Genomic DNA, 22,330 nt, shown 5'->3' on the forward strand with positions numbered 1-22,330 from the left:
GACATATGTTGTATGATTTAATTACATGAAATTCCTTAAGTAGTGCAGTTCATAGAGACAGAAACTAGAATGGTGACTACCAGGGCTGGGGAGGGAGAATGGAATGGAGAGTTACTGTTTAATGGGTACAAGCGTTTTAGAAGAAATAAAGGTAAATTAGAATCTCTTATTTTTTCTTATTCTTTTTTTAATTGATATATAATTGACATACGACATTGTATAAATTTGGGATATACAGTGTGCTGATACATTTGCATATTGCTATATGATTACCAATATAGTATTAGCTAACATCTTGTTGGTTCCCAGCCTCAGAATCTCCCCAGGTAAAATTCAAAACTGATCTCCATAAACAGAGGGCAAGGAAAGGCCAAAGAAAGAGGCAGACCACTCCAGATTGGTAGGTTGCAGTTTTAATCAGCAAGGCAATTAATATACAAGGCTTGTTTTCGGAAGGCTGAGAGACTGGTAAATGACCACAGTGGTCCACCAGAATCTTGAAAGTTTACATAGAGGCCTTAGCTGGATTCATTCATGTGTTCAGTCTGGATGGTCTCAACAATACATTACTCTTTCAAAACTGCATCTCTGAAATGGCTACTAGAATGGGACTTGTAGTTAGACTGTATATTCCAAGGACAGGGGGAGGGCTGTGGAGCCTCTAAATGCTTGGGTAAACTAGTGGTCTCATTCTCTTGATGACCTCCTCCAAAACACCTCTGTCATATCCCATAATTACCTTTTTATTTTTGTGGTGAGAACATTTGAGATCTAGTTTCTTCACAACTTTGAAGTATATAATACAGTAATTTTAACTATAGTGACAATGTTGTACACTAGATCTCTGGAACTTAATCACCTTCTACAGTATTTTTCTTTGACTTATCCCACTTAGCATAATGCCCTCAGGGTCCATCTATGTTGTTGCAAATGGCAGGACTTCCTTCTTTCTCATGGCTGAATAATATTCTATTGTCCGTGTGTGTGTATGTGTGCATAAATACCATGTTTTCTTTATCTATTAATCTGTTGATAGGCACACAGTTTGTTTCCATGTCTTGGTTCTTGTAATAATGCTGCAGTGAGCATGGTGGGGGTACAGATATGTCTTTGAGAGAGTGATTTCATTTCCTTAGTATATATATGTATATATATATATATACCCAGAAGTAGAATTACTGGATCATGTGGTATCTCAATTTTTTATCTTTTGAGGAACCTCCATACTGTTTCCCATAACAGCTGTACCAATTTACATTCCCACCAACAGTGCAAAAGTGTTCCCTTTTCTCCACATCCTCTCCCACACTTGTTATCTCTTGCCTTTTTGATGACAGTCATTCTAACAAGTGTAGTTTAGATATGCATTTCCTTGATGATTAGTGATGTTGAGCATCTTTTCATGTACTTGTTGGCCATTTGTATATCTTCTTTGGAAAAATGTCTGTTCAGGTCCTTTGCCTTTTATTTTTTTGATATTGAGTTGTATTATTTTTTGTATATTTTGGATATTTACCTCTTACCTGATAAGTTTTGCAAATATTTTCTCCCATTCTATAGGTTGCTTCTTCATTCTGTTGATTGTTTCTATTTCTGTACAGAACTTTTTAGTTTGATATAGTCCCACTTGTTCATTTTTGCTTTTGTTGCTTGTGGGGTTTTTTTTGGCCTATCAAAGAAAGCATTTACAAAGCCAATGTCAAGGAGATTTTTGCCTATGTTTTCTTCTAAGAGTTTTATAGTTTTAGGTATTACATTTAAGTCATTAATTTATTTTGAGTTACTTTTGTGAGTGGTGTAAGATAGGTGTCCATTTCATTATTTTGCATGAGAATATTTATTTCTATGTATAGAAAACACCCAACAGAATTTATTGAAGATACTATCCTTTCCTCATTGTATATTCTAGGATCCCTTGTCAAATATTAGTTTACTCTATATGTGTAGGTTTATTTCTGGTCTCCTGATTCAGTTTCATTGGTCTTTGTGTTTGTTTCTGCCTCAGTATCATACTGTTTTTGTTACTGTAGCTTTGTGATATAGTTTGAAATCAAGAAGTGTGATGCCTCCAGCTTTGTTATTCTTTCTCAGGATTGGTTTGGCTGCTTGGGATCTTTTGTGGTTCCATACAAATTTTAGGATTTTTTCCCATTTATGTAAAAAAAAGTCTCTAATTTTAATAGGGATTGCAATGAATATATACATGGCTTTGAATAGAATAGACATCTTAACAATATTAATTCTTCCAATCCATGAACACAGAATACCTTTCCATTTGTTTGTGTCTTCTACAATTTCTTTCATCAATATTTTACAGTTTTTATTGTATGGATCTTTCACTTTCTTGGTTAAATTTATCCTTAAGTATTTTGTTTTTGTTATTATTGTATATGGTATTATACTGTTTTTTTTTTCTTTCTGATATTTTGTTGTTAGTGTATAGGAATTCAACTGATTTTTGTATGTTGATTTTTGTATCAACAAAAACTTTACTTAATTCATTTATTAGTTCTAACAATTTTGATCATATCTTTAGGGCTTTCTGAATATAATATCATGTCACATGCAAACAGACAATTTTATTTCTTCCTTATATTATTTAGATGCCTTTTATTTCTTTTTCTTGCCTAATTGCTCTTCTTAAGACTTCGAGTACTATGTTGAAAAGGAGTGTTGGGAGAGAGCACTGTTGTTTTCTTCTTGATTTTAGAGGGAAACTTTTCAGCTTTACATCATTGAGTATGATAGCAGCTGTTGGTTTGTCATATACAGCCTTTATTTGTTAAGGTATGTTCCCTTTACACCCAATTTGTTGAGAGCTTTTATCCTGAAAGAGTATTGAATATTGTCAAATGATTTTTCTGCATCTTCTAGTGGATCATGTGATTTTTATCCTTCATTTTGTTAATATGGAGTTGATTTGTATATATTGAACTATACTTGCACTCAGGGATTAATCCTAATTAATCATGGTATCTAAATTAGTTTAATGTGTTGTTGCATTCAGTTTGCTAGAATATTGTTGAGAATTTTTGCATCTATGTTCTTCAGGGATTATTGTCAAATAGTTTTATTTTCTTGTGCTGTCCTTGTCTGGTTTTGATATCAGGGTAATGCCTATACCAAACTAAGTTTGAGGGTACTTCCTTCCTCTTCAATTTGAGAAGATTTGAGGAATTCTGGTATTTACTTTTTAAATGTTTGGTGGAATTCAACAATGAAACCATCTGGTCCTGGGCTTTTCTTTGTTGGGAGGTTTTTGATTATTGCTTCAATCTCCTCAGATTGTTAGTCTGTTCAGAATTTCTGTTTCTTCATGATTCATTCTGGGTATAGTTTACATTTAGGAATTTATCCATTTATTTTAGTTTATCCAATTTGTTGATGTATAATTGTTCATAGTAGCCTCTTAAGATTCTTTGTATTCTCTGGAGCCAAGTGTCATGTCTCTTCTTCAATTTATACATTTAAGTCTTCTCTCTTTTTTCTTAGTCTAGCTAAAGGTTTGTCAATTTTCTTTATCTTTTCAAAGAACCCTGTCTTAGTTTCAGTGATTTTTTTTTTCTATTTTCTTTCTTATATCTATTTATTTCCACCCTGACCTTTTTATTTCCTTTTTAAAAAAATAACTTTGGTCTTAATTTATTCTTTTTCTAATTCCTTGAGGTGTAAAGTTAGGTTATTTATTTGAGATACTTTTTCTTAATGTAGGCACTTGCTGCTATAAACTTTCCTCTTTAAAGAATTGTTTTTTCTGCATCCAGTATGTTTTGTTTTCATTTTCACTTGTCTCACAATACTTTGTTTTCCATTTTGATTTCTTCTTTGACCTGTTGGTTGTTCAGGATTGTGTTGTTTGACTTCCATGTGTTTGTGAATTTTAGTTTTTTTCCTATTAATTTCTAATTTAATACCATTGTGGTCACAAAAGATACTTGATATGATTTCAGACTTCTTACTTTATGTCCCAGTGTACGATCTATCCTGGAGAATGTTCTGTGTGCTTAAGAAGAATCTGTATTCTGGTGCTGTTAGATGGAATGTTCTATATATGTCTGTAAGGTCCATTTTGCTTATAGTGTTATTCAGGTCCATGTTTCCTTATTCTGACTGCCAGTGTTGAAAGTGGGGTATTTAAGTTCCCTACTATTGCTGTCATTTTCTTCCTTTAGTTCTGCTAATATTTGCTTCAAATATTTAGGTCCTCTGGTATTGGATATGCATACATTTATAATTGTTATATCTTCTTGATGAATTGACCCCCTTTTCATTGTATTGTTGACCGTTTTCCCTTGTGACTGATTGTGACTAAAAGTTAACTTCTCTGACACAAGTTTAGGCACTTCTGCTCTCTTTTGGTTGCCATTTGCATGGAATATCTTTTTCCATCCCTTCAATTTCAGCCTATATGTGTTGATAAAGCTAAAGTGAGTCTATTGTAGACAGCATATTGTATTTTTAAAAATTTTTTATTGATTTATAATCATTTTACAATGTTATGTCAAATTTTTTAAACATTTTTTATTGATTTATAATCATTTTAAAATGTTGTGTCAAATTTGTAGACAGCATATTGAATCTTTTTTAACCCATTTAACCATTTTGTGTCTTTTGATTGGAAAATTAGTCTATTCACATTTAAAGTAATAATGTAGACACTTTCTATTGCCATTCCTTCATTTTCTGAATTTTTTTAGTTCCTCTGTTCCTTTCTCTCTTAATGTCTTTGTATTTTGTTTTTATATGTTTTATGTGCTTTAATTCTTTTCTCTATCTTTTATGTACCTACTATGGCTTTTTGTGTGTGTGTGCGGTTATCTTGAGGCTTACATAAAATATATTCATAACTGTATTTTAAGCTGGTAGTGACTTACTTTCACTAACATACAAAAATGCTATACATTTATTACTCCTCCCCCAATGTTTTATGGGATTTTTGTCACACTTCACATCTTTTTATATTGTGTATCTGTTAACAAATTATTGTAGCTATAGTTGTTTTTAATATCACTATCTTTATTTTGTATAATAGAGGTAAACTGATACATGTGCCATCATTACAGTATTTAGCTTTTCTGAATTTAAATATAAATTTACTCTTACCAGTGTGTTTTATACTTTTTTGTTTTTATGCTGTTACATAGCATTCTTTTATTTCAACTTGAACAACTTTTTCCCCCCAGCATTTTTTGTAACAGCAGGTCTACTAGTAATGAACTGTCTTACCTTCTGTTTGTCTGGGAATGTCTTTCTTTCTCCTCCATTTCTGAAGGACAGTTTTGCTGAATATAGTATTATTGGTTGGACATTTTTTTCTTTGAATATATCATCCTACTACCTCCTGGCCTGTAAGGTTTCTGCAGAGAAATCCACTGATAGTTTTATGAGGGTTTCTTTGTTTGTGACAAGTTGTTTTTCTTTTGCTGCTTTCCAAAATTCTATCCTTATCTTGACTGTTAACATTTTGATTATAATGTGACTCATAGTAATCTTTGTGTTGATCTTGCTTGTATTCTCTGAGCTTTCTGTGTCTGAATACCTATTTCTTTCACAAGATTTAGGAATTTTTAAGTTATTATTTCTTTTAAAAACTCTTTCTTACTCTTTCTCTTTCTTGTCTACTTCTGGGACTCTTTTGATGCAAATATTTATGTACTCAGTGGTATCTCGTAATTCCGTTAGGCCTTCTTCATGTTTTTTTTAATTCTTTTTTCTTTTTGTTCTGCTAACAGGCCAGTATCAAATGATTTGTTTTTGAATTTGCTAACTCTTGCTTCTGTGTGATTGGAACTGTTGTTAAAGTTCTTTATTAAGTTTTTTAGTACAATCTTTGTATTTTTTAGCTCTAGAATTTCTTTTTTTTTTAAATTGAAATACAGTAAGTTACAGTGTATCAATTTCTGGTGTACAGTACAGTCATGAATATACATACATATATTCATTTTCATATTCTTTTTCATTAAAGGTTATTACAAGATATTGAATATAGTTCCCTGTGCTATATGGAAGAAACTTGTTTTTTTTAATCTATTTTTATATCTAGTAGCTAACATTTGCATATCTCAAACTCCCAAATTTATCCCTTCCCACCTCCTTTGCCCAGTCACCGTAAGATTGTTTACTATGGCTGTGAGTCTATTTCTGTTTTGTAGATGAGTTCATAGTGTCCTTTTTTTCTTTTTCTTTCTTTCTTTTTTTTTTTTTTTTTTTTTTAAGATTCCACATGTGAATGATATGGTATTTTTCTTTCTCTTTCTGGCTTACTTCACTTAAATGATCTCTAGGTCCATCCATGTTGCTGCAAATGTAATATTTTATTATTATTTTTTATGGCTGAGTAGTATTCTATTGTATAAATATAACACAAATTCTTTATCTAGTCATCTGTTGATGGACATTTAGGTTGTTTCCATGTCTTGGATATTGTATATAGTGCTGCTTTGAATACTAGGGTGCATGTATGTTTTTGAAATAGAGTTCCCTCTGGATATATGCCCAGGAGTGGGATTGCTGGATCCTATGGTAGGTCTATTCTTAGTTTTTTGAGGAATCTCCATACTGTTTTCCATAACAGCTGCACCGAACTACATTCCCATTAACAGTATAATAGGGGTTCCCTTTTCTCCACACCCTCTCCAGCATTTATTTTTTGTGGACTTTTGAATGATGGCCATTCTGACTGGTGTGAGGTGATACCTCATTGTAATTTTGATTTGCATTTCTCTGATAATTAGCAACATTGAGCATTTTTTCATGTGCCTGTTGGCCATTTGTATGTCTTCTTTGGAGAATTGCTTGATAAGGTCTTTTGCCCATTTTTGGATTGGGTTGTTTGTTTTTTTGTTATTAAGTTGTATGAGCTGTTTATATATTCTGGAAATTAAGCCTCCGTCTCATCATTTGCAAATATTTTCTCCCATTCTGAAGGCTGTCTTTTTGTTTTGCTTATGGTTTCCTTTGCTGTACAAAAGCTTTTAAGTTTAATTAGGTCTCATTTGTTAGTTTTTGCTTTTAATTCTATTGCCTGGATAAACTACCCTAGGAGAACATTGCTAAGATTTATGTCAGAAAATGTTTTGCTTATGTTTTCTTCCAGGAGGTTTATCATGTCTTGTCTTACGTTTAAGTCTTTAAGCCATTTTGAGTTTATTTTTGTGTATAGTGTGAGGGAGTGTTCTAACTTCATTCATTCATACATGCTGCTATTCAATTATCCCAATACCACTTGCTGAAGAGACTCTCTTTTCTCCATTGTATATTCTTGCCTCCTTTGTTGAAGATTAATTGACCATTAGTCTGTGGTTTTATTTCTGGGCTCTGTATTCTGTTCCATTGATCGATGTATGTGTTTTTTATGCCAATACCATGCTGTTTTGATTACTGTAGCTCTGTAGTATTGTCTGAAGTCTGGAAGGCTTATCCCTCCAGCTTCGTTCTTTTTCTTCAGTATTGTTTTGGCAACTCTGGTTTTTGTGATTCTATATAAATTTTAGGATTATTTGTTCCAGTTCTGTTCAAAATGTCTGGATAATTTGATAAGGATCACATTAAATATGTAGATTGCCTTGGGCAGTATGGCCATTTTAACAATATTGATTCTTCCAATCCAAGAACGTAGGATATCTTCCATTTCTTTAAGTCATCTTTAATTTCCTTAATCATTGTTTTGTAGTTCTCCATGTAAACTCTAGGATTTCCGTTTGCTTTGTTATTATAGTTTCTGTCTTTCTTTTTTTTTTTTTTTTTTTTCATTCTTAGCGGTGACAGCTCTTAAATTTACTAGTTTTATTTATTTGTTTATGGGTATAAGTTTGGATTTATTAATTTTTTAAATTAGTGTAGTTGATTTGCACTATATTAGTTTCAGTTTTACAACATAGTGACTCAATAGTTTTATAGGTTATACTTCTTTTAAAGTAAATAAAATATTGCTATGGTCCATTTGCTTTACAATATGTCATTCTGTCTTATTTATTTTATACATAGAAGTTTGTATCTCTTAATTCCCTACCACTATCTTTCCCTTCCCCCATCCCTTTTCCCACTGGTAATTAGTTCTCATTATCTGTGGGTCTGTTTCCACTTTATTGTATTTATATTTTTTTCTTTTAAGATTCCATATATAATAAATGATAATATACAGTATTTGTCTTACTCTGTCCAACTTGTTTTACTAAGATTCCATATATAATAAATGATAATATACAGTATTTGTCTTACTCTGTCCAACTTGTTTTACTAAGCATAAGAATATCTTCCAGGTCTATCCATGTTATTGCAAATGGCAAAACTATACATGTTTTCATGTCTGAGTAATATTATTCAATATTATATAAATACCACATCTTTTTATCCATTCTTCTGAAGATGTACACTTAGGTCACTTCCATATCTTGACTATTGAAATTAATGCTGCTATGAACTTTGGAGTTTATATATCTTTTGAATTATTGTTTTTGTTTTCTTCAGATATATACCCAGGAATTGAATTGCTGGATCATATGGTAGTTCCTTTTTTAGCTTTTTGATGAACCTCCATTATTGTTTTCCATAGTAGGTGCACCAGTTTACATTCCTACCAACAGTTTACTAAGGTTCCCTTTTCTCCACATTCTTGCCAACATTTGTTATTTGTGAAATTTTTGGTGATAGCCGTTCTATCTGAATATCTCATTGTGGTTTTAATTTGCATTTCCCTGATAATTAGCAATGTGGAATATATTTTCATGTGCCTGTTGACTGTCTGTCTTCTTTGGAAAAAGATCTGTTCAGGTTTTCCCTTCCAATTTTGATGCCTTTTATTTCTTTTTCTTGCCTGATTATTGTGGATATGAATCAATACTATGTTAAATAGAAGTGGTGAGAGTAGACATCCTTTTCTTGCTCATGATTTTAGGGTAAAAAGCTTTTAGCTTTTCACCATTGAGTATGATGTTAACTGTGGGTTTGTCATAAATGGACTTTATTATGCTGAGGTGTGTTCCCTCTATATCAACATTGATGAGAGTTTTTATTATAAATGGATGTTGAACTTTGTCAAATGCTTTTTGCATCTATTGAGATGATTATGTGGTTTTTCTTCTTTATTTTATTGATGTGATGTATTACAGTGATTGATTTGTGGATATTGAATCATCCTTTCATCCCTGGAATAAGTCTTAGTTGATCATGGCGTATACTCCTTTATATGTATTGAATTTGATTTGCTAACATTTTGTTGAGGATTTTAGTGTCTATATTTATCAGAGATACTGGCCTCTAATTTTCTCTTTTTTTAAAAAATAGTTTCTTTGTCTGGCTTAGGCATTAAGATAATGATGACCTCACAGAGTGAATTTCGAAATGTTTCCTCCTCTTGATTTTCTTGGAATAGTTTGTGAAGGACAGGTATTAACTCTTTTTTTTATACGTTTGGTAGAATTCCCCTCTGAAGCCCTTTGGTCCTGGACTTTTTTTGCTGAGAATTTTTAAATTATAAATTCAGTTTCACTGTGATCAGTCTGTTCAGACTGTCTATTTCTTCCTGAATCAGTCTTAGAAGAATACATATTTCTAGGAATTTATCTATTTCTTCTAGGTTGTCCAGTTTATTGACATATAACTGTTTTTAGTAGTCTTTTATGATTTTTTTGTACCTCTGTGATAATGATTATAAATACTCCTTTTTTATTTATTATATTGTTCATTTAGGTCTTGTCTTTTTTTCTTGATGAGCCTGGCTAAAAGCTTTTCAAGTTTGTTTATCTTTTCAAAAAACCAGCTCTTGGTTTCATTGATCTTTTCTGTTTTTTTTAAATCTCTGTTTTATTTATTTTCTTTCTGATCTTTATTATTTCCTTCTGCTGACTTCAGGATTTGTTTGTTCTTTTTCTAATTCCTTCAAATGGTCGGTTGTTTATTTGAGATTTTTCCTGTTTCTTGATAGAGGCCTGTATCACTATAAACTTACCTCTTAGAATGGCTTTTTCTGCACTCTATAAATTTTGGAAATTTCCATTTTTGTTTCTGTCTTGAGGCCTTTTATGATTTCTTCATTGATCTATGTAGGCTTTTTAGTAGCATGTTTAGTCTCCATGTGTTTGGTTTTTACCCATTTTTTTTCTCTAATTGATTTCTAGTTTCATACTATTGTGTTCAAAAAAATGTTTGATATATTTTTATCCTTTTAAATGTGTGGACATGTTTTGTGGCCTAGCATGTGATCTGTCTTGGAGAACATTTTGTATGCACTTGAAAAGAATTTGTTGTCTGCTGTTTTGGGATATAATGTCCTGTAGATATCTATTAAGTCCAATTGGTGCTATTGTGATATTAAAGACCACTATTTCTTTATTGATTTTTTTTTCTGGATAGTCTGTTTATTGATATAAGAGGGGTATTAAAGTACCCTACTATTGTATTATTGTCAATTTCTCCCTTTATATCTGTTAATATTTGCTTTATTTATGTGCTCCCATATTAGGTGTTTATATGTTAATGAGTGTTACATCCTTTTCTTGCATTGATCCCTTTATCATTATATAATGCCCTTCTTTTTCTTTTATGGTAGACTTTGTCTAATATGAGTATTGCTACCCTGGCTTTCTTGTTTCCATTTGCATGAAACATCTTTTTCTTTCTTTTTTTTTTTTTTTTAACATTTTTTATTGCTTTATAATCATTTTACAATGTTGTGTCAAATTCTAGTGTAGAGCACAATTTTTCAGTTATACATGAACATATATATATTCATTGTCACATTTTTTTCTCTGTGAGCTACCATAAGATCCTGTATATATTTCCCTGTGCTATACAGTATAATCTTGTTTATCTATTCTACAATTTTGAAATCCCAGTCTATCTCTTCCCACCCCCCACCCCTGAAACATCTTTTTCTATTACCACACTTTCAATATGTGTCTTTAGCTCTGAAATGAGTGTCTTGTTTTGGACCCTCTGCTTCCTATACCTGATGTCTGTTTCCTTCTTCAGGCTTGAGAAATTTTCAGCTATAATTTCATTATACACATTTTCAACCCCTTCCTTTCTCTCTCCTCCTGCTTGGGCCCCTATAATGCAGATGTTAGTATACTTATGTTGACTCAGAGATCCCTTAAACTACTCTTATTTTTAAATTGTATTTTTTTTTTTTTTTTTTGCTGTTAAGACTAGGTGAATTCCATTGTTCTATCTTGCAGATTGCTTATGCTTTTTTTCTGTATCACCTAGTCAGCTATTAAATCCTTCTAATGTGTTTTTCATTTTAGTTACTGTGTTCTTTTTTCTGACTGGTTCTTTTTTATATTTTCTAGTTCCTTGTTGAAATTCTCACTGTGTTCATCTATTATTTTCCCAAGTTCAGTTAGAATTCTTATTACTAATGCTTTGAACTCTATCTGGCAAATTATTTATCTATTTCATTAGTGTCTTTCCTGTTTTTTTTTCTTGTTCTTTTGTTCAAAACATATTGCTCTGTCTTGTTATTTGCTTAACTTTTTTGTCCTTATGAAATTAAGTGAGACAGTTACCTATTTCAGTCTTGCAGGAGTGTCATGTATGGCAGTGTCCCTGTCCAGTCTTCACATGCCCAGTGGCTTTGGTGGGAGAGCTGACCTGAAGTAAGCACAGGCTACATCTCCTGTTGTAGTGTGCTGGCAGCTCCCACCTTGCTGGGAGGCAGGGGTGGAGGTGGAGGGGCTAAAACCAGAGCTAGGTGTGAGCCTGGGCTTCTCCTATGCTTAGTGACTATCACCACCCTATGGGGGTGGGTTTGGATCCCAAGGTGCTGGAGCAAAAGTCCTGAGTGTCAGTTGGAGCTGATTTTGTTTTTTCTAAGTGTGCGCTCTCCCCCTGGTGTTGGCATCTTTGCCTACTGAAGAGTAGCATCAGAGGAAGAGGGGCTTGAGTGGGCCAGGAACAAGGTTTTTATGCCTATTACCTGATACATGGGTAAGCATGACTCCTTTGTGTCCCTTTGCATATGGTATATGCTGGTGACAAACTCAAAGCCAAATGGGGCTGTGTCTCACGGGTACAAAGCTATTTCTGTTTTCATAGCCAAGGCCACAGTCAGTGAGTTAGCTGACTAAGTACAATTCCGCCTCCTCAAAATGCTGCCTTCATTCTTGGACTGCACTGATTTTCAGATCTCCAGCCTGGATCCTGAAGCTCCTGTGAAAGCACATCTGTCTATGCATTGATGTAAAGTTATTGTTGTTGGGTGGGGGGTTATGTGCAAGGGACATTTTATTCAGCCATTTTGTTGACGTCTAATGCTATATAATGTAATTTCCATCAATTAAGACTAAGATTTTTGAACTCTTTATTTACAAAAATAAAGATAATTAATAAGCCAAACATCAGTTGCTAAGTATGTTAGTTTTTTTCTTTACACATTAATATTGATGCTAATTTAAATGTTAGAATCCTTGACCTTTGTTATATTAGACTTGGAAGACCTGGTGTTGATTGTTATTGTCAACATGAAAGTGGTGCAGCTGTTTTGCAGCTCCAATTTTTGATCAATGAGGTGAGGATTTTCTTGGCTATTTATATCTCTCTCACACACACTCATATACAAACACATACATTGTATAATTTTTTTTATATTATTATTCTAAATGCTTAAAGATGTATACATATTATTCATGGTCACGTTTTTCATAAAAGACTGTACTCCTGTATTTGTCAGCTTATTAAATTTTAAAGGAAAAACTTGTATGTATAAGAAGATCCTGTTATTGTGATTCTGTAGCATAATTTGATTAATAGTTTAAATGATTTTTTAAAAATTCCTAAAATCCTTTGATTGCTTCATTGACCATTAAACTTTTCCTCTATACACTCTCCTCCCACCAATTTGCTTTATAATCCAGCAATAATTTCATGTTTTGTCTCAATCGTACATTAAATCTTTTCAGTTGTTTACTTATGGGCTCTTTTTGTCTATATATATATATATGTGTGTGTGTGTGTGTGTGTGTATATATATATATCTTCATATGCGTTTGTTGGTATAGGTATGCATAGCTATTATGACAATAGGCTGCCAGCCCTACCCCTATTTTTATAGACCTGTGGTGATGAGGAACGCCCTAGAGACAAAGGTTTTAAAGCTTACAGAGTTTGCAGATCTTCCATTAGTTGAAGGCTATTCAAGGTCTTCTTGACTCATATTTTTACAGAGGATCCTTGAGTCTTCTAGAACTCTTTTATGTTAAGTGAGCCAATCAATGCAAAAATGCTTGAAGATTTTATGCCATACCAAATTCAGGCACTTAGCAGATTGAACTCAGTGCCTTGAGAGGAAAAAAATGAGGTATCACTGATTGTTTCCTTAAGGCATGAATGATGATCTTTTATTCAATATCTGTATATATTTACATGTATCTTTCTAAGAATTTATACTCATAAACATGGGTAAAATGTTTCATATAACTTTATATCAGAGATACCTGAGGAATGAAAAAATTAGTGATATTGGCAAATGTCCACATTTTTACTTCTCTTGGCTCAAAGTCTTCTTCAGAAGGCTGTGAGATTCTCCTTATTGACAAACCGAGCATATTTCATGTTTTAGGCATATTTGCTGTGGCGTACCAGAATAAGGAAGGGAAATAAGGAAGAAAAGGGAAAACATTAAAAAAAAATTTTATTGTAATAATTAGTCATTTGTATCTAGGATGACAACCTTTTTAGAGTCTTAGTGTTACTCCGTAGCTCGTAGTTGAGAGATCTCACCCTTTTGCTTTCTGCATAGTTGTTTACTGGCAGGCATAAATTATTTCCATGTGATTTTTCTCTGTGTCCTATCCTCTGAGAATTATCTTCAAGGCCCTAAGTTTGCCCCTCTGCTGTTACATAACTAAGAATAAATAAAGATAAATCTTCAACATCTTTCCATTGTTTACTTTATCCTGAACTACTCACCTTGATCTGTGTTATACTCAACTTCTGTACCTTTTTCCAGACATACCAGTTTCTGACCTCGTGACCTGTGGTTTTCTTCAATTTTTAATCTTTTCACAGATCTTCATTAGTAGTGTTTCTTACAGATTTGCTTTTGCAAATGAGCCCTAGAAACCCTGCTGATGTGCTTCTTTTCAGGTGTCTTATATCTCAGCTGGTGTTATTTCCAGTGGTTTTGTTCACTTCTCTCAAATGCTAAGTTTCCTCCCAGTTTTATCGTAGAGTTACTAATACTGACTTCCTCCCTAGATTTATTCAGCTATTACACTAAGATATTATTGACCATCTGCTGCTTTGTTTTACTTTCGTTTCCTTTGACGTATTGTATCTTTTGTATAGCACATATGTATTTGCTATAGAGAATGTTTTATTAATTTCATATATCATGGTCTATCCTCACCCTCACCCAAAATGAGTTTCCACTTTCCTGCAAAATGAGATCACTATTCTATATTTTTAAAAAATTTGTAGCTTATCAAGTACTTGCAAGCAATCCTAATAATTTTCTAGTGTGTATATATGAAACATTTGGGAATCGTTTACAAATAAAACAAGCAAACAAACAAAAAATCCTTAAGACACATATAGGGTACATTTTACTGCATGGAATGTAATTATTTATGAGTTCATGTTAAAATGTATATGTCAATGCATACCTCTTTGAATATGTGTATTTATATATTTATATATAAATAAGCAAGTTGTACACATTTTAAAATATTTTTAATGGTTGTACTCTCTCATTATGATTGTTGTTTCAAAAGCTATTTTTCTTTGAGACTAAAATCACAGGTACGTATTATTGAGAGAAACATCATAGGATACATGACCATATGTTTGTCTTAGGAATTGTTAATTGTTAATTGTTAATTCTCCTCTAACTCCTAAAGAAGAAATAAATTCTAGGAATTTCAATATAGTTCTTCCTAGCATCTACATGGGATGATCATTTTGATATCTGTGATTGATTTAATAAACTATGAAAGGTTACTTGTAACAGAGTACTTTGTAAAATAAGAGAAGAATTTTAGGTATCTCAGGACTACCATGATTCTGCAAGATGACTTTTACAGTACACATTCCATACTCTAGAGTAGCTTCAAGCTCTAATGTAGGGCAGGCATTGACATTATTTGCTGGGAAACTCAAAATGGCAAAAGTTCTAACATAGTTTAAGGTGATCTTTCTTAACTCAGTGAAATAAATAAATGTATGTATATGAAGTTATACATGGCAGCTAGTTTTCTGTCTATATGGTGTCTGCTATACTAAGATGTAGAAAGCATCCTATTATAAATGAAATAGCTATACTAAGAGGTAGAAAGCATCCTATTATAAATGAAATAGGATTCATTTATGTTTGGAGGCTTTGTATAAAAAGAATCTTAGTATTATTTTTGTAGTTATAGTGAATTCTAGTTGGAGAAATGTTTTCTTTTGTCATAGATGATGCTTCTTGAACTATAAAAACAAATTAAATTACACCAAATATACTTTTTAGGAAGAATATATACTTCCCGACTATATAGCAGATTCTTACAAATGGTGAATTTTTATATGGCCAGATTGCAATTTTAAAACTAGGTTGGATATTTGATTCTCTGTAGAGCTACATGGTATATGTCTAAATAGTAGAAACAAAAAAATTAAACTTAGTTTTTCCCAAAGAAAATATAAGAAATCTTGAATAGTCACAATGATGCTTAAATAGTAATCCTTTCATTGATAAATGCATATTTCTTAAGCCAGTTATTCTCACCAGTTTATATACAGTAGTTCACCTGCTTCTTCTACTCTTAGCATTTTTAGGCCTCTTGAGTGAAGTGTGTGCTAATCGTCCTTCCTCACACTTCTAGGTCAGATAAATAACAAATAACATTAAAAGCAGTGAAAAATTCAGTAAATTGGCTTGTTTTTGCTTCACAAATAACATAATTCAAGTAAATCACTCACTTTGTCTTCTTTTTGTTCCAGGGTGCTTTGGTCAGTGCCGGCTCAGATGATACACTTCATTTGTGGAACCTTAGACAAAAAAGACCAGCTATTCTTCATTCTCTTAAATTTAACCGAGAACGGTAAGAATGTATGAGTTAAACAATTACTTAATATGTAAGAAAATTATTTCCTGAGCAAGTTTCAGGTTAACTTTTGAAAGAATTTTTTTTTCATAATTCTAATAGCTAGAAATAGTATTTGTGCTTGGTTTTATAATCGTTTATTTTCATAGAAAGTTCATAATTGATACAGAATCAGTCATCTAATGGGGAACGCCTAACATTCTTGTTCTCCTTGCTGTAAATCAGGACTTCAGCAATGATGTGTTCTTTTCCTTAGGCTAGGGTGCTGAAAACCCAGACTTAAAATTTAAAAGTCAAGTAAATACTAAATGTATTTCTACACCTTTTGATCATGGCAGTTATTTCCTATACTTCTACCCTTTTGTTATTTTTTTACCTTGAAATATTTTTTTACCTTGAAAAAGTACTGAGACAAAAGTTTTAGACATACAGAAATGTTGGTACTAACTGTTGAGCAACACTACATATCCAAGGTTAATGTTTTTAAAGATGGTAAATTGATCAGAATTCAAATTCTCCCACTTTATAATGATATAATAATCAGAAAAAGAAAATTATATGAATGAATATGGAAAATTTTATTAGATTTTATTTGTAACAAGCTGTACCAAATTTTAGTGTTTCTAATGTTAGTTTCAACCAGACCTAGAATATAACAGACATCTACGTAACTGATAATCTACCTCGAGATGGAGTAAAATTTGTATTTTATTATCTCTGTTAATTATCTTAATTATAAAATGATCTGATATTTGTTTATTATTTGGGAAATAGTCAAACTCTTTGCAGTGAATGAGATGGGCTTCACAGGAAAATTTGATGTTAATGAATGAAAAGAAACCCCTGAGAAGTAAATTTACACAGATTAGCAAGTACTATTCAAACTGAGGTAGGTGAATAATAGAGACAGGCAGTCACTGCTGAGAGCTCAAGAAAGTGCTCGTTTTATTTTAATTTTGTTGAATGGTAATAGTTCATAAGGAATCATCACTTTATGGGCAGAGCTTAATGAAGTAAACCAGTTTTTATAGTTTTGGTGAGAAAAAGGATAGCACCTATATGGACAGTCTTTCTTTTTCTACCTGAAGCTTTTTCTTTTTCTTCTTATATGCATACTATACTATTAAAATCATTAATCTTCAGTATTCTGAGTAGTATTCATGACTATCATGTCCACAGTATTTTGGGATTCAGCATCAATGGAAGTTTTTATTATATCCAGTATTTTTTGAGAGGAGGAAATTTATATTTTAGGTATTTACTAAAACCAGATAGGACTTCTTTCTTTAGATTAGATCTAATTTTGGTTATTTTATCTTAAATTTTAAAATAAGTAATTTAGCAGAAATTTCAGGATATTGAAAAACTTAAAGATCAGTCAAGAATTGTCATACTGTTCCTTATATCTTTACCACTAAAAATATTACTTACTCAGATATTACCATATTGATTTTATCTCTCTCTGCTTGCAAGATTTTTTTTGTTTGTCAATGTTTTGAGTAGATCCAGCCCTACACTTCTGTGTAGATGTACAGAATGAGTTTTTTCCCTTTCATAATTGGAATGTTGAAGGAAATATTCTGGCCTTTTTTATGGCCATTTTGGGGAGAAGAAATGATTGATGGTAATGATTTCCAATTATAATTTTATTATATCAATTGGGGTGGATTTAACTGGTAGCAACATAAAAGTGTAAGCTGACAGATTTCAGACAAATTTAAATCTTAGGAACTTTGCAGGAATTTCCTATTTTAATGCTTACAAAAATGTGATATTTATCTTTTTGAGAAAGATAAATTCATTATCTTAATTTGAGAATAATCATTAAATATCACAATTTATTATGGAGGAGAAAATATCTTTAAATGTATGGTGAATGTGAGGCTTAAGTAAATAAAGAAGCAATAACCAAGCGTCTTTGGGAACTCTAAGCCCTGTTAAATCAGCCATTTAACTATATAAATTTCTACATACCTGTTGAATGAAAGAAAGATGCACAATGTGAGAGTTGTGAGTTAAGTTTTATTGAGGGTCTTACTAAGGACTATAGCCTGGAAGATAGCCTATCAGATAGCTCTGAGGAACTTCTCTGAAGAAGTAGGGGAGGAACGAAAAAAAAAAAAAATACACACACACACACACACACACACATATATATATTTTTTTTTTTTGGCCTTGGAAATATATGAAGTCAAGCATTAAAGATTACTGCTAATCACAAAGAACAGACATCTGAAGTTAATGATTTTAGTGCTTTTCTATGTGTGGGAAGATGTAAGAATCTGGGGTCATTGAAATTCTTCCTTAGATATGCATTTTAACTGTCTAGGGGCTATACAGTCATAACACAGAATGCTTCATCCTATGTTTTTCTGTCCTGAATTACGCTCTGGGTATACTGTCAGTGGGTGCCTGCATTGGATTGCAATTAATCCCTGTAGAACTAGAATGGCAACAGTCTTTGTTTACATATACTTATGCTTATGACATATACATATATGCATATTTAGTTTATAAATTTTAGGGATTTTTTAAAATTATGGTACCTTCAGTCTTTAGTCTTACAATTTTTGAAGGCAACAACCATGCTTAGATTGTTGAGGAATAGTTTTAGATATTCCAGCTGCTTTTAGTGGTTGAACCTTGGAATCCTCTCACATCTGACTTTATAAACCTAAATATGGAAGGAAAACTGCTTTGATTTTTGTGATGCATGACCTGAAAAATGAATAAAGTCAAACATTCACATTTTAGGCATATTAACAACCCATACTATCACTGATCATAAATTATATAATGTTGGAGGAAGCATAGAGTTGTTTTATATGGTTTTCAAGTAAAATTCAACAGTTAGGCTATGATATGCAGATCATAAATTATTTGTACTTATTATATTAGAGTTTATTTATTCTATCTCTGATGTTCTGCTAATTAATATTATCAGACTACTTCTAAGGAATATTAGCTAAACTACCAGGAAGAAATTTTTGTTAAGAACTCTATAATTTATGCATTCTCTAGCAAACTTGGTCCATCAGAGTTGGCTTTTGGTGACACAATTTATAAACTAAATTTAAAATGCTTTATTGCTTTATAAAGATAATTTGAATGATTTTTCTTTTAAAATTTTCTTAAGTAATTAACACGTTTGCCTGGTTTGACATTTAAAACATAAAAGTTGTATGTATAGTGAAGGATCTTTCTTCCACTCCTGTCCCCTAGATACTTAGTCCCTATCATCAGAGGCAAGCAGTGTTATTAATTTCTTCCATCTTTCCAGAGATTCATTTTGTATACATATAAGCAAATATTATATGTAACATATTTTCTTCCTTATTTATTTATAGGCAAATATGAAAATATCATATATTTCTGTTACACAAATTGTAGTATGTTATACAGTTTTGTATCTTGCTTTTTTCTCTTTATATATATTCTTAAGATCATTCCTTATCAGTACATAGAAAGCTTCCTTATTCTTTTTTTTGGTGTCTCTGCAAATATTGCTGAATTATCAAGAACTGTAAATATTGTGTATGCCTTAAAATAAATTTACGTCATCTAGAAAACACACAAATCAAGAAACAGAAACTTACTAAAACCACAGAAACTCCCTGTGTTACCTTCCAGTCACAACCTAACCCCCAAGGTTTAACACAATCTGACTTCAAACACTAAAGATTAATTTTGCCTGTTGTTTTTGACAATTATAGAAATGGAATTGTACAGTTATACTTGTTTGTATTTGGCTTCTTTTGCTCAACATTATGTTTGTAAGTTTCAACCATATTGCATGTAGCCTTAGTTTATTATTTTCATCATTATGTAGTATTTAATTTAATGAATATTCTTTGATTAACCATTCTACTTCAATCATCCTGTTAACTTTTGTATTTCCATTTAAATTTTAGAAATAGCTTGTCAAATTCCACAAACACACTTGCTGAAATTTTGTTTAGAAATATCTTGAATGTGTAGATCAGTTTGGGGAGAAAAGACATTCCCCGTAATGACTGGGAGTGGCAATACTGATTAATTGTCATTAACAATGATGACATTAACTCATTGTATGAATCATAAACAGTCAGAGAATTGAACATGGTATATTTATATCCTACTACTTACTTAGGTCTTCTTTGATTTTTCTAAATAACATTTATAGTTTCCTTTGTAGAGGTCTTTTACATTTTTGTTACATTTGATCAAAAATATTTGATAATTTAAGATGCTATTATACATTGTTCATAATGATGATGTATCATTCTCTATATTATTTTTGTTGGAATATGGAAATATAATTTATCTTTGCATGTTGACTTTGTATCCAATGACTTTGCTTAAATTCAATTAATAATTCAAATAGTTTATTGTAGATTCCTATGTACACAATCCTCCCATCTTCAAATGATAGTTTTATTTTCTTCTTTATACTCTTATATATATATACACAATACTAATATATATACTAATTTATATATAATATATATATACTAATTTCTTTTTATTATTGTATTGGGGTTAAGACTGTGTATTACTTATTTATTGCTGTGTGACAGTATTACCACAAACTCAGTGGCTTAAAACAATACACTTTTCTTATCTCAGAGTTTGTGTTTCTTACCTCATTCAGGAGACTTAGCTTAGATGAGTTTCTATTTTAGGATCTCACAAACTGCAATTAAGATAGCTGCCAGGGCAGTAGCTTTATCTGAGGCTTGATTGAGAAAGGATCCATTTTCAAAATTATTTGGTTGTTGCTGTTGGACTGAGGGGCTTAGTTTTTGCTGACTGTTGAACAGAAGCTATCCTCAGTTGCTTGCCATATGGCCGTCTCCATAGGCCAGCTCACAATGTAGCAGCTTTCTTCTTCAGAGCCAATAAGGGAGAGAGTCTCCTCACAAGATGAATGTGACAATCATATGTAATTTAGTCATGGAAGTGACATCTCATGACCCTTGCCATTTTCTTTTGGTTAAAAGCAAATCATAGGTCCTGTGCACACTGAAGGGGAAGGGGATTATGCAAAGGTAAGGGCATCAGGAGATGGCGATCATGGGGACTACCGTGGAATCTGTCCACTATAGACTTCCAGTATAATATTGAATAAAAAGGTCAAGGACAATGCTTTTCTTGTCTACTTACTGATCTTAGGGAGAATATTTTTATTATTTCACCTTTAAGTACATGTTTACTGTAAGTTTTTAAAATAGATCTATTTTATTAGTTTCAGGAAGCTTCTTTTGCTTCTAATTTGTTATAAGCATATATATTTTAAAATTGTGAATGGATGTTGGCTTTTATCACATAGTTCTTGTGAATCTATTGTGATGATCATATGATTTTTTCCCTTTTTTATCTATTAGTGTGGTAAATGACATCAATTGATCTTTGAATGTTATCTTTTTCTTTTTTTGTGGGGGGTGGTAATTAGGTTTATTTGTTTTTAGGGGAGGCCTTGGGGATTGAACCCAGGTCCTTGTGCATGCTAAGCATGCACTCTACCACTTGAGCTGTGCCTTCCCACTTTTGAATGTTAAATGACGCTTGTATTCCCAGAATAAATACAACTTTAGTGATGTAGTAGCATTACTATATATGCTGAATTTGCTAATATTTTGCTTAAGTTGTTTAAGAGTTTTTTCTAAATCTATGTTAACAAGCGTTTAGAATGTAAATTTCCTTTCTTTTGAATTCCCTGTTAGGTTCTCATGTTGTAGTTATTTTGACCTTATAAAATGGAATCTTTCCTCTTTTCTAAACCCTACAAGTACTTGTGGAAGATTGGTGTCATTTCTTAAAATTTGAAAAAAAATCACAAATAAAGCAATCTGGGCCTGGGTTTTTCTCTGGGGGAAGATTTTAAATTGCATATTCAATTTTCTTAATAGGTTTAGGAATATTCAGATATTCTGTTTTTCCTGGAGTCAGTTTTGATAACTTGTGTTTTTAAAGAAATTTATCCTGTTCATCAAAACTTTTAAATTTATTGGCCTTAACAGTAGCATCTGTAGTAATTTCCTGTTTTTCATTCTTTTTCTTCTCTTTTCTCCATCTCACTCTCTTTTTTAATTGAAGTATAGTTGATTTACAATATCATATTAGTTTCAGGTGTACAGCAAAGTGATTCAGTTATATATATATATATTTAAGATTATTTTCCATTATAGGTTATTACAAGATATTGAATATTGTTCCCTGAGTTATGCAGTAAATACTTGTTGCTTACCTATTTTATATATAGTAGTGTCTGTTAATTCATACTCCTAATTTACCTTCCCCATTCCCCCTTTGGTAACTGTAAGTTT

At 31.9% G+C, this 22,330-nt stretch overlaps 1 protein-coding gene across 3 annotated transcripts in view; it reads left to right on the forward strand.

The window, feature by feature from the left end:
* STXBP5L (syntaxin binding protein 5L) overlaps positions 1–22,330 on the forward strand; it is a 290,135-nt gene that overhangs the window by 61,588 nt on the left and 206,217 nt on the right. For all 3 annotated transcript variants that reach the window (XM_074364363.1, XM_074364371.1, XM_045507179.2), the window contains exons 4-5: positions 12,427–12,508; positions 15,922–16,022. In XM_074364363.1, coding sequence (XP_074220464.1) covers positions 12,427–12,508; positions 15,922–16,022 — 183 coding nt within the window. The remainder of the gene's footprint in view (positions 1–12,426; positions 12,509–15,921; positions 16,023–22,330) is intronic.

This window comes from Camelus bactrianus, chromosome 1 (genome assembly GCF_048773025.1).
Source record: "Camelus bactrianus isolate YW-2024 breed Bactrian camel chromosome 1, ASM4877302v1, whole genome shotgun sequence".
Lineage (NCBI taxonomy): Eukaryota > Metazoa > Chordata > Mammalia > Artiodactyla > Camelidae > Camelus > Camelus bactrianus.